Here is a 14,445-nt window from a genome sequence, read left to right on the forward strand (position 1 = left end):
CCCCCCCCCAAAAAAAAAACAAACAACAATTTGGCACCCTCTCTACTAGATGGCGCTCTAGGCAACCGCCTAGCTCGCCTATGTATAAAGGCCGGCCCTTACAGCAACTTCTCTTTCCATTTCCACATACCTTAATTTTCGGACTATACGGTGGACCTGAATATTAGCCGCCACCCACCAAATATGCCACGAAAACTGCATTTGTTCATCGATAAGCAGCATTGGACTATAAGCTGCAGCTGTCCTCTGTGTATTATGTGATATTTACACCAAAAGATATTGAACGATAACACTTTATTTGACAGCAGCATTATATTGCTGTCATAAGACCAAATGAATCACCATGAAGTTTTGAAACAATTGGGAGTCCCTAGGGGGAGACTGTCAACCTCTGCTGCCACCTGCTGTCAACACTGTTGTTGTCCAACATGCCTACTAGCATGCACTGCAGCGCTACAGATGTAAAAAAAGAAAATTCAAAATTCATGTTCTGTACTAATTCTTTCTTTTATTTCTTCAGTTACTGTTCGAGTTGTTTCATGAATTGCTAGTTATGGTATTTAGTAACACTTCATTCACACTTTGACAGTGTTGCCATAAGACTGTCTTAAGACCATCATATTTAAGGCATGACACTGCTATTAGCATTAACGAATGCTTATGACAGATGTCATTTTGTGTCATCTGGAAAATCTACCTTTTTAATGGATGTAAAAGATCTGAGCTGGACATAAATGGAGTTAGTGACATAATTTTCCAGATAACACTTAATGTCATCTGTCATAAGCATTCATTTATGTCCATGATAGTCTCATGTCATAATTATGACGGTCTTATTGCAGTGTTACAACGCCGCTGTCAAACAAAGTGTTGCCTATTAACCCAAATAAATCAACAAATAAGCTGCACTGGACTATTACCCGCAGGATTCAAAATGAGGGGAAAAAAGTGGCATCTTCTAGTCTGAAAATTACAGTACTTCACTTATTACTACCAGCACCACTACCACTACTGCTCACAATATTTTCAACATTACTAGTAGTATCATAAACCTGCACTAGTATTACTAACACTACTTATATTACATGCCCTTCCCCCTACCACGACTAAAAGTACTCCTACCACCATCACTTTCTTCCATAATACAAAGTAGCCAAAGCTAGCTGGTTGTCGAAAACAGTTAATACTGGCATGAATAAAAGTGGACAAGATTAATGTAATGTACTTCAATAAATAGTAAAAAAAAAAAAAAAATTGTCCAAGGACCTCGTGTAATGCAAAGTTAATTTGGATTTATTTAATCGTTTACAGCAGGGGTTCCCAACCTATTCCACTAAGGCACACTGTGGGTGCAGGATTTCATTCTTACCAAACAAGATGACAACACTTTTTCCCCAATCTGGTGTTTTACAAGTGCAATCAGTTGATTGCAGTCAGGTGTGGCTTGTTTTAGCAGAAGCCTCATTGGTTCAACTGTCTCTGCTGGATCGGCTGGAACAAAAACCAGGACCCACAGTGTGCCTTGAGGACTGGGTTGAAAACCCCTGGTTTACAGGATAGATGCTTTGGCTCAGTGTAACAATGTGGATCCACATTTTTACACAAGTCACTTGCCTGATTGGCGCCGTCTATCTCTCGCACACAATTGGCATCAGTGACCACAAACTTTTGTAACTAACCCACAGTGATGCACTGTATTAAGTACTGTAGTACACCATATCAAATGCACGCAGCCACATACAGTTCCTGTATTCGGCTTGACAGCTGTCAGAGGACAAGGAAATACAAACTGTTCACGGGACCGAGCACTGCATAATTCTTGGTGTGAAACCCTAAGGGATTTCTCCCCAAATATAAAGAATTCAAGGCTATCGCAAGATCATCTAAGGTTGGCAGACGTTGTACATAAATGCAGCGGTGAATGGCTTTGTCAGTTATTGTTCCAAACACTGGGTAAGTAGTTGCATTTTTCACTTCCAGAGAGTTTTCCCATGCAAAGGCAATTGCAATCAACTGACAAACACACAGATGACCAAGTTGAACCAGGTCACACACTCATCTTAACCTATGCTTCACATAAGGACTTTTTTGCCCCCAAACATCAGCCATTGGAGAAAAAGCCGACCAAAAAGGATTCTGATTTGTGGGCAACTGCGGCCGCTGCTGACTGACTGCAGGAGCCCGCAAGGATAAGCTTAAGGCTAGCATGTTTTGTAAATATTGTATTTTTTAAAAATCTTGCACAAGAGAATATGCAATGCTGTTTTAACTGAGTGTTCCTTACACTCTAAATGTAACTCGTAGCATTAGCATAGCATTCGCGTTAGCATTAGCTTTAGCAATGGTGAGCGTAGTCTTAAACTCACTCTCACTTGTTTACATCTTATCGTGATGTCCTCTTGGGTTCAATTATTTAAAAAATAATGTGCTGTTCTTGCTGAGTGTGTATAATTATAAAAATAAGTTCAGGGGTTTGGTAGCGCTAGATGGAGTTAATCCTTTAAGTCTCTGGTCATTGTACCGTACTGGCCCGAATATAAGACGGTGTATTTTGCATTGAAATAAGACTGAAAAAGTGGGGGTCGTCTTATAGTCGCGGTCCAGACATTATACCCATTCACGACGCTAGATGGCGCCAGATATCATTGAAGCGATGTTCTGTCATGACAGATCTCAGCTACTCTCAACTTTAACCAGTTTGCGTTATTTTATTGCAATGTTTTTCCTTATTCAGATTTGTTTCAAGACTACAGTTAGACTTCACTTTGATGGTTAAAGCAGTTTAGTGCCGCAACTATTAATCGATTAACTCGAGTACTCGATTAGAAAAAAATATTAAAATTAAATTTTGCTGCTTTGAGTATTCGTTTAATTAAAGTGGCGTTGTAATGGTTTATTTTGATAGTGTTTGCAGTTCTATTGATTAGGGTGGATACTCTGCCCTATTGTCTGCCTCATTACACATGGCTGAATCCAACTGCTCCCTGTTAAGACCAACGTAAGCTAAGTTTTTGTTTGAATAATATTTTTTAATGCATTCGAAATTTGGTTTATAGGTATTTTTAGCCGTTTTTTTAAGGGAATATGTGTCTGAACCAATTGTTAAGACCATTGTAAAAATGTTAACATTTTATAGCATTTAAGATGGCGGACATTTGCTATGTAACTTAGCCAATTCTTCTTTTGTTGTACATAGCTCCTCATGTATTTATTTTTTATACCGTTTCAGGCTAATTTGAGTTTTTCATGTTCCTTATCCAATTACTTGATTATTCGAACTAATTCATCGATTAATCGACTACTAAAATAATCGATGGCTGCAGCCCTAATACAGTTATTGCAATTTTTTTGTTTTATTTACATTTCAAAACCAGAAGCCATTCATTTACGAATTTGATTTCACTTTAGATTACATGTTTTAAATGTTCAAATATTAAGATTTCAATAAGGCAAAATAACATGCTTTTTCTGTCAAATATAATGTTATAATCATTTGTCTCAGATGTACTGTCATTATTTTCTGTATAAAAATTAATTTGGTGTTCAAAAAGTCTTTTTTCAAACTTGAGTCTTGAAAAAGAGGGGGTCGTCTTATAATCAGGGCCGTCTTATATTTGGGCCAATACGGTAATTTGAAGGTATTCTCACTGATTTTACCTGGTGAAATGAAGGTTATACATACATACACATAAATCTCGTTTAATAATTGTAAAGGTAGTCCACGGGTTACGAACGAGTTTTGTTCTTACACTGGCGACGTAACCCAAATTTCCGCGTAAATAGGAATTACTCCTCAAAGTAAATTTCAAAACAACTATCCAAAAAAGTATTATGTTTTGTTAAATGATGGAGGATACACTGCTCTGTGGTGGCAGCGTTGGGTCTGGCTGGACTGTTGCCCTATGACTGAGAAGCTAAATCTTGTCAAACATGGATTAGGGACAGCTGCGCTCTGGTTTGGCCCACATAAGGCTGTAAGTTGTTTCAGCTAATATATGTTTGTGTATGCATTTGTAATGAAGTTTATAACTCCAGTTTGTGGAGTTACTACAAAGCTATAAGATAGCTATAAACATGGCTGAAAATTGGTAAAACGTACTAATTAAACTTTTCTGTTCGGTACTGTAAAGTCAAACTTAGCAAATGGTGTCGTTGGAAAAAGCTTACACAGCATCGGTTTCTAAGCACGAGTACAGAAAGCCTCTAATCTTTTATAGAAGTCAGCATGCCAAAGTGCCAACAATTAGGACAATTTGAGGGGTTGTACCTTCCCTCAAAGCTCCCTGTTCCATATTGTTTTCTTAATTGGAGCAACCGCTGCTCTGAACCACATGACTTGCTGCCAAGTGCCGGAAAAGTCCAATAACGTTTGGAATTCCCTCATCCGCAACACATGACTGCAATTATAGGCTCCAGATTTACTTTCAATAGGATCTACTGATTGAAACACCTTGTGTTGACGAGTGTGTAATACGGTGGTCGGGTGTAAGATGAAAGCAACCAGGTATAAACATGCCCGTGCACACGCTCATGCACACACACAATGTTTAGTGCAGTAAGACACACACATTCACAGAGAGAATCCATGCACTGTGCATGTGGGTGAAACCTGAGAGCACTGACCACTGCTGCGCCATCAATTTCCTGCAGGAAACAAGAGAAAGCAGTGAGAGGAGGAGAACGAAGAAGAAGCCAAAGAACACATCTACTGCGAAAGCCCCATTCACACCACGCTCGAGATGGAAAATGACATATTTGAGCTAGGCCAAATGAAGATGAAAAAAGAGTGTTTAAAATTGCTACAGTAGCGTGCGCCTGAATTCTACAAAAATGTGGATGCCTTGTGAAGCACCCAATTCTTGTCAAATGGAATGTTTCAACCTTCATAAAATATCCCAATTTTGGCAGCATCATCTTTTGGTTGCAATGTAAGGTTAGCAGTAACAAGGCTATAACATATCTGGCAAGGAATGTTCAAATGCTATACGTTATAGAAATATGTTTCAGGACTGAGCAGTGGCGTGCAAATCATTTCGGAACGAGGGTTTTGCAATGCACCCTTGAAACGAAGGCCACATTTGAGGGCACCTGAATTATCTGTAGAATCAGCCTCTTGTAAATCATTTTTTACTGTTGTTAAATATACTCAGGTTTCGATACAATTTTAATCTAATCTATACAGTGGTACCTCTACATACGTTAATTCGTTCCAGGACTTTGTAAGTCGAAATGGTCGCATGTCGAGCAGTATATTCCCATAAGAACACATTAGAATTCCATTAATTTAGTTCCACAGGCTGAAAACCTACACTAAATCCTGAATAAATACTGCTGGTATTATTGCAAATAGCACTTACACAGATCAAAACAAATAAATTATCAATAAAAATCGGAATAATAATATTAATAGTTCACTCAAAAAACTTTTAGATCCTATTATAAAATATATATATATATATATATCCTAAAAATGCCATTACGCTTGATAACACACATCCCTTAAAAGTTAGGATTTTTTCCCATGTGTTTAAATTGAATTTCTATTTGTGTCAAGCTATTTTTAAGTTGCAGTTAAGTTTTAAGTTAGTCTAAACTGTAAGTCCTGATAGGATTTTGAGTTTTTGCAGTGTTCAAAATAAATGTATGATACAGGCTGTATTGGAGCACATTATGGACCAGTGCTACTCGGTGTTTTATCCAGCAATGACGACTGAGCTAAAATTGATAGTTAAGTTTTTATTTTACACCCTCATCACTCCCAAGCGCTATGTTATGTTAACGCCTGTATGTAACACACGTTAGCCATGCATCGACAGTGGTCATAATTAATAGAAACCTAGCCCTCCGCAGGGCTAACGTTACGTGAGCGAATGACAGTGACGTTAATCTTATTTATTAGCGCTTAGCGCTCTTTATTAGCGCTTAGTGCTCTACTGCTTTAAGATGGCAGCTGTTTACTAACGCCGCTGACTCTGTCATTTCGGATCTAGTTAAACATAAATGTGATCTCTATGAGACGCATCAGATGCTACCTGCTACCACCGTAGAGTCATGCGGGCTAATTTTTAGCAACATCGGCGTCGTTTGTAGCGGCTGTCGGCTGCAGTAAGGTTTTTTTGCTTCTTCCTCTATGCACGCGCGTTGTCCCGCATTAAAAGTAGTCCGAGCAAAACGTGATGCTTAGAGCTGTCAAAATTAAACGATTACTTGAGGTGAATAAAATTACTCGGATCAGTTTTTAAACTCGAGTTGCTCGAGTATTCGTTTCAGCTCTATATTTAAGTATATCTTTTCATGGGTCAACATTGACAAAATGACACAATGAAAAGTAGTCTGTGTGCAGCTTATATATTAGAGTTAATTGATTTTCCCCTCAAAATATAGCCATTAATATCTAAACCCCTGGCAACAAAAGTGAGTACACCCCTTAGTAAATACGTACATCCCTAAATGTTCACATTGAGTACTGCTTGTCATTTCCCCTCCAAAATGTCATGTGACTCGTTACAGGAGTGCTGTCAGCATTGCTGCAGAGATTGAAGAGGTGGAGGGTCAGCCTGTTAGTGCTCAGACCATACGCTGCACTCTACATCAATTGGTGTGCATGGCTGTCACCCCAGGAGGAGCCTTCTTCTTCTGATGACGGTACACAAGTAAGCCCGCCTGTCTCATTAGACAATAGGACATGGTTCCAGTAATCCATGTCCTTTGTTGACATGTCTTCAGCAAACTGTTTGTGGGCTTTCTTGTGTACCGTCTATAGAAGAGGCTTCCTCCTGGGGTGACAGCCATGTGCTAATTTGGCTAACGTGTTAAATATTATGTGTTAGGTTGGCTAACATGGCAAAAATCAGTGTGCTTTTACCTACTGTAGTTTAGCATCTTGGTAACTTTGGACAATGTGATTAAAAAAACTGTTGGGTTGTATTCTGATGCTACTCATACCCAAGCAGAGGTTTGATTCCTCTAGTCCCATTCAATAAAAATAAAGTCAAACATCGCTGGCCAGTGAGGATAAGGATGGGAGTAGAACGAGAGGGACATGTGACCCGCGGTAGAGAAGCAGAAGCCGCAGCTGAGGAAGAAAAGTTGGCTCTGCGGCTCGAGCGCACCGAAAATAACTGCCCGAACGCAGAGAGGAGGAGCAAAGAAGGCCGTTCATGTTATTATGAAAGTGCGCAGAATAAAACGTGCAAATGGGCAGCAGACCTCTTTGTCCATGTGTTACTCAGCCGAGCTGGCTGAGAGAAACTTCAAAAAGAAGTACTTCAAAAAATGCAGTGAAAAATAACACAATAAATCCCATACGATACGAATATGATTCTCGGCAATATGCAGTGCTGATGTAAGAAACATAAGGACAGAGCGGCGACTGGCGAGGATGCGTTTGCATGTATGACAGAACGGCGTAGTCTAGAATTAAGCAGGCCTGTAATTAGTGTGACTCAAACTCAGCGCTGCACCGAAAAGCCCCCCCTAAAAACAAAACAAACAAAAAAAACACGCACGTTGGACTTGTCATTTTCACCTCCCCATCAGTGCTGCCACGCAGCCTCTTCTTTTACAGCCTGGTGAAAGTGATATTTAGCCTGGTCCAGATGTTTTGTTTGTATTTTATGACGAGACAAAAAGTGCACACGTATGAACACAACCGAAAGAGCATCTGTTTTAGGGACGGGATCCTCTGGGTACTAGTGCTGCAATTATTAATTGATTAACTCGAGTAATTTGAAAGGGTAGAATAAAAAATTTTGCTGCTTCGAGTATTGGTTTAATTAAAATGGCGTTTTAATGGCTTGTTTTGAAAGTGTTTGCATTTAGTTTTATTGATTTGGGTGGATACACTGCCCAATAGTGGCAACAGTGAATATGACATACCTATTTAACATGGTTGAATCCATGCGCTCCCAGATAAGACCAACATAAGGTAAGCTTTCGTTTGAGTTAATGTTTTTTTCCTATGCATTCGTAATGTGGTTTGTAGGTATATTTAGCTGTTTTATGTAGGAATGCCTGTTTGAATGATTTGTTAAAAGCATTGTAAAAAAAAAAAAAAAAAAGTTCGCATTTTATACCATTTAAACTAGTGGACTTTTGCTATGCTGTTGTTCTACTAAGATCCTCATTTAATTTATTTTCTTAACACAGTTAAGGCTCAGCTCAGGTTTTTTAATTTTATTTTCAAATGAAAGTGCAATTCTGTATAGTTTGAAGGAAAAAAATATTTTGTATTCGCATTCAATACTCTTTTGGAAGTGCAGTCTTAGCAAGCCTTTGTTTTAAATCTCCTAAAAAATATTCTGCAACTCATTGTATGTTCCTAATCTGATTACTCGATTATTCGAACTAAATAATTGATAGTAGGCATGTGCCGGTATGAGATTTTGATGGTATGATAATCTTAAGCAAAAATACCGCAATTTCACAGTATCACGTTATTGCAATTATAGCTCTAAAATGTGTTATTTTGAGATGTACGGGTTAAAAAAAAAATACAGTTTTCCATTTAACAGGATTTTTTTATTTTTCACAACATATTTGCAAATTGGCAAATATTTACAATGACAGAAGACTTTACAAAAGTAGGCTAATGGTAGAGAGGAAACTAGTTAGCTGTCTTGGCATGGTAACTAGTCATGTTATCGGCCTCGTTAACAAGCTTACGTTATAGTATTTGTTTTACCATCGGTAGAATCACTAATCCAGCTTGAGTGAACTCTCGTAGCTGGTGGGAAACATTAATGAGAGCGTTTTCTTACTTAAATTTTGTGTGAAGTGACAGATGATGATCACGTAAATGTGAAATCATGTTGGAGGTGTTGCCCGCACGTCAGCTGTCCTTCTTCCTCTAAGCCGCGGCTGTCTGTTTCTTTTCGGTAGCCGAAGTACTCTCATACTAGCGAGTTTGTCTATTTTTTGGCAGGGAAAAAGCTCATCTGGCAGACACAAGACAGAGCAACATCTGGAAAGGAATGGGTGAGCACTTAAGTTCTTTTGGGGAATTTTTGGGACCTCGGAAATTCACCGTTTTCACTCAAAAAAACGTAAGTCTTATGAAAAAAATTCTTACTTAAAAATGTCATCACGCTTGATAACGCATAACACGTATAAGTTAGGTGTTTTCCCCACGTGTTTCAATTGAATTTCCATTTGTGTCAAGCTAATTTTAAAAGTTGCCAGTCTCCAGATCTCAACCCCATAGAAAATCTGTGGAGGGAGTTGAAAGTCCGTGTTGCCCAACGACAGTCCCAAAACCACTGCTCTAGAGGAGAACTGAATGGAGGAATTGGCCAAAAAACAAGCAACAGTGGATGAAAAGCTTGTGAAGAGTTACAGAAAACGTTTAGCCTTCGTTATTGCCAACAAAGGGTACATAACAAAGTATTGAGATGAACTTTTGGTATTGACCAAATACATATTTTCCACCATGATTTGCAAATAAATTCTTTAAAAATCAAACAATGTGATTTTCTGTTTTTTTTTTTTCCCGCATTCTGTCTCTCATGGTTGAGGTTTACCCATGTTGACAATTACAGGCCTCTCTAATATTTTCAAGTGGGAGAACTTGCACAATTAGTGGTTGACTAAATACTTATTTGCCCCACTGTATGCGCGGCCTCCGCCTTCTTTCCTGTACGTACGTGACGTCAGCGCGTTGTGCCGCGCTAAAAGTAGTCCGGGCAAAACCTCATGCTTAAAATCAAGTTACTTGAAATATTCACGTAAACGTTTCAGCTCTATTATGGAAGTTCTGATCTATTTAAGAGGTTCCGTTGCAATTAAACTTCCTCACTACTGTATTTATTTGGAATGACATTCTGGAGATAAAACTCGACAGACTCACCGTCCACCGCTTGCCGTAACATCTGCAGCTTCCTCTGTCGCTCCTTGATTCGGTCATAAGCACCGGCCAAGCCTGATCCGACTGACGGGGTAGAGAGGTGATGGGTGTTCCGCATCTTCAGTCCACCAAACTCCAAAAAGCGAGGGTCCCTCTCTCTAGATGCGAATGCTGATTTGACCCTGCCGATAGTCTGCGTGCTTAACGCGCTGCTACCTCGACGCGCGTCCTCCAAGGCTCCGAAGCGAAGAGCCTCAGGGTCGATGCAGGCCAAGTCCACGGATGAAGCCCAGGACTTCCTTGTCTGCGCCACTCTCAGGTCTGCGTTGTGGAACGGTAAAGACCTGCGGTCCAGTTCGACCGGTCGGCCCTTTTGCTGGGGGTGAAGTGGGTGCAGGTAGGGGTAGGACTGCTGGTGATCGAGTGAGATGAACGTGGGGCACATTTCCCCTGTGTATTCAGAGTCAGGGTGATAGTCAAACTGCGGAAACTGGAGGGCAGCCCCTTCGTCAGTGTTGTGCACTGATAGGGATCCCATGGAGCGACTGAGACCCCGGTTGAGAGAGCTTTGTTCCTGAGTCCTAGCACGATAGCGCTCCAGCACCCTTGGGGCTGCACTCCTTCCTAGAAGGACATCAAAGAAAGAGTTCTGTTTAGAAATCAAGTGACTTCTTAATAGAGGGGGAAAAAATCACATGCTCAAAACAGATATTATCAGCTGCAGAGGGAGTGGGATCTCCACAGTCAAACACCCTTGAAGATCACATTATTTTTGGTAAAAATATGTCTGCAGTCGGAGGAGAGAAATCAGTTCTGTGAGCATCATCGGTAAACCCTGAACTAGCAACTAATAACGAATAAAATTGCTGCAAGTAGGGCAGTGCTTTAAAATGTGTGTAGAACTGCTGAGGAAGTAGACAACAAATGATACAATATATCACGATACGATATGCGATACAAGGCTCACGATAACGCTGATTTCAGAAATCGGCGATATAACAATTATCGATACATGTGCCAGGAAATAATTTCACAATATTTTACGATTCAAGTAAGGAACAGATCTTTTCATCCCTCTGCTGTGAATTTGAATGAGTTTATTGCTAGTAGACGCCCAATTCATTTGAACTGGGAGGGTGGCAGCGAATGAACATTCGTTCATTCGCTGCCATCCCTCCCACTTCAAACGGATTGGACGTCTATGGCGGTCAATGGCAACCAACGTGTTTAATTTTTATGGCATTTCAGGTCATTTGCTATAGATTTTCAGTCACCTTCTGTTGATTTTGGGGCATTTATGGGTTACTTCATGTAAATTTTAGGGCATTTACAGGTGGCTTCTTGTTGATTTTGGATAACAGAACAGTAAGTGACCCAGAAATCTCCCCAAATGAATAGGCAGTGACTCAAACTCAACAGAAAGTGACCTGAAAATGCGCTAAAATCAACGGAAAGTGACTCGTAAATGCCTCGAAAATCGAAAAGCGTTAACAGAGACACTATTACACCGACTCTACTACTATACTACAGAGACAGGAGCATATCAGTAATCTTTTGGGATACAAAGTATCACGATATATTACCATTTTGATATTTTGTCACACTTTCACAATATATATTGCGGAAAACACACACAAGGCTGTGCCCCTCTTTAAAATAAACTGCTGTATTTTAAGCCAAAAGAATTGCTGTGTTTGTTAGAACAATATGTCTATATGCTGCCATAGCAGTTTCATGGCGCGTTATGCCTCCGAAACCATTTTTAATTTGTACGTTTTACCCTGGAGACCCCCGTTTACAGACACTGCACAACCGTTTGTTTTAACCTAGCCATAAAAAGAAGGTAAGTAATTATATTTATTATTCGAAATGTCTATCATTTTTAGCTTAGAATCATTAATTGACGACTAATATTTAGTTTTTAAAAAAATACAAAAAAATTATTCCCTAACCCTACTAAAAATTATTCATTTGCATATTTTAAACCTTTAAACAACTTACGTCACAATGAAAAAAATAATGTCTGTAAATAGGTCACTGATATCTACAGTACCATAACCATCTCTTAATTGTTTGGATATTATTGTATGGATAAAGATTCGATCCAAACAAAGAAAAATTGAAGGGGAAAAAAAAAAATGTTTAAAAGGGTAAATATTTGAAAAAGAAAATCTCGACCACTCCTTTTTGTCTATGACTTCTGCATTGCGACCCTTGTTATATTACCGTGTTTAACCCATAAAATCCCCACAAAGTCTGGCTGTGGCCATTCACAGCTGTGTCTTGACACTCTGTGATACATGCTACACAGAGTTTATGGATCGAAACAAGGTAAGTATGTGATAACATCTCATTAAAATCATTGTGTCTTCAATGATGCTCTCTCATGCTAGCACATCGAGTTACCATAAAGCCAGAAAAAGACATACAGTGCCCTCCATAATTATTGGCACCCCTGGTTAAGATGTGTTTTTTAGCTTCTAATATATATATTTTTTTTTAATTCAAATAATACGGGACCTTAATGGAAAAAAAGAGAAAAATCCAACCTTCAATACAAGTGCATTTATTCAGTGGGGAAAAAAATCCCACATAAAGAAATAATTATTTGACATCAAATAATGTGTGTCACAATTATTAGCACCCCTGGTGTTAATAGTTTTTACAACCCCCTTTTGCCAACAAAACAAGGTCTGGGGACTGAGATGGCCATGTGAGGAGCTTGATTTTGTGTCTGGTGAACCATTTCTGTGTAGATTTGGCCACAGATTTTGATTTAAAATGTCCTGGTATTTCAAAGCATTCATGATGCCACACACCCTAACAAGGTTCCCAGGGCCTTTGGAAGCGAAACAGCCCCACAGCATCACTGACCCACCCCCATACTTCACAGTGGGTATGAGGTGCTTTTCACCATGCGCATCTTTTGTGGCACGCCGGGCCCACTTAGAGTGTTTGATTCCAAAAAGCTCAATCTTGGTCTCATCTGACCAAAGCACACGGTCCCAGTTGAAGCCTGGGACGTGGGCGTGCCACGAAAGATGCACAAGCTGAAAAGCCCACTGCAAACGTTTTTTCTTTGCACAGATTAAAATCAATCCAAATCAAAAAATGTATGCAATGAAGTTATCATTAACTATATAGCTAACTCCCCGTTTAGGCATGTTTATTTACAAAATAAAACACAGAGCTAAATTCAATTTACATTTACTCACACACCAATTTCCTTGATTATTGTACATCTACCCACATGTTTTAGTGCTAGAGGTGGGAATCTCGGGGCACCAAACGATTCGATTACGATTCAGGCTAAACCAAACAGTAAATAAAATACTCAAGTCCCTATTCTGTATCAGCAGCTTTAAACTACATTTAATTAATTTAATGTTCTGAATCAACCGTTAAAGTTGTTAAAATTGCTCCCATCATTGCATAATTTCCCTTCTGTCTACTTTCGACATGAAAGTTTTAAAGCTGTTTCATCATTTAAAGATAGATTCAAGTAAAGATTTTGCTGATTTAGGTGTATTTTAGATAAAAAAAAGTTAATTAGGTTCGCTACAACAGAGCTTTCCAGAGAAATCTACTGCTTTAAGATGGCAGCCATTTACTAACGCCGGGAAGTCTGTCATTTCGCATCTAGTTCTATATGCCTGTGATATCTACCATAGCATTATGTGGCCGTATGTTTGTAGCAACTGGGCGTTGTTTGTAGCGGCTGTCGGCCGCAGTCAGGTATTATTGTTTTTTTGTTTTTTTTTATCTAGTTGCATGAGTTGAACATGATATTTACTCTCGGTCCGTTCCTCATTGCGTCCCGAAGACCACGCTGACTCTCTTTTAGTTCCACTTTACCTGGTATAATTAAGTAATCGGAATTTGCATGTTTGTGAGTCGTTCTTGAGTAGACAAAGGGGGATAATCTTGAAGTGTTCGTTATTTATTATGTACCAGAATGGGTGTCCAAAACCTTTTTTTAAATGAGAAACTTATAGAAAATTTCAAAGGTCTCAAAAAATGTCTATTTTTCACTCACCTGATTTGACCTACTATTACGGTGTAAAAAAAATGCCTTCTTGTTCAAAATTTTTCTTCCCCCAGAAAATAGAGATTTTAAGCTTACCAATGATCTATCACACATGCTTATAGGACAATTTTGCAATTTGGCCAAATTGGGGGCAGAAATTGGAGCAGAACCTCAAGTCACCTGAGTTTTTTCTGTCATATACTGTAAGTATAGGAATGAAAATTACCGGTATGTAAAATAACCTACATAAAATGCATATATTGATATGTCCAGCAAAAATTTACATTACAAGTGCTGGGGCCAATTGGTGAAGGTCCACATCCAAAATGCATTGGGTCTTTCCAAGAACTAGGAATCTCAGATGGATGCCAAAGCAGATTTATTTCAAGTTCATTGGCCAGCATAAAAACACAGATTGAAATTAAAAAATGCAATTTGCTCCCTTAAAAGAAAGACAATCAACAATTCAATGGGACTCTTTCCCCTGCGGCTGCCAGCTGCTCATTCACAAAAACAAAACATGGGGCACAAAAAGCTCCAGGGCTCTCTGAAATATGCATCTTTAATCAATGCCATC

At 39.1% G+C, this 14,445-nt stretch overlaps 1 protein-coding gene across 4 annotated transcripts in view; it reads right to left on the reverse strand.

Moving 5' to 3' along the window:
- ptpn13 (protein tyrosine phosphatase non-receptor type 13) overlaps window positions 1–14,445 on the reverse strand; it is a 124,518-nt gene that overhangs the window by 54,522 nt on the left and 55,551 nt on the right. For all 4 annotated transcript variants that reach the window (XM_057818184.1, XM_057818186.1, XM_057818185.1 and 1 more), the window contains exon 7: window positions 9,845–10,465. In XM_057818184.1, coding sequence (XP_057674167.1) covers window positions 9,845–10,465 — 621 coding nt within the window. The remainder of the gene's footprint in view (window positions 1–9,844; window positions 10,466–14,445) is intronic.

The sequence above is a fragment of the Corythoichthys intestinalis genome, chromosome 17 (genome assembly GCF_030265065.1).
Source record: "Corythoichthys intestinalis isolate RoL2023-P3 chromosome 17, ASM3026506v1, whole genome shotgun sequence".
In the NCBI taxonomy this organism is placed as follows: domain Eukaryota; kingdom Metazoa; phylum Chordata; class Actinopteri; order Syngnathiformes; family Syngnathidae; genus Corythoichthys; species Corythoichthys intestinalis.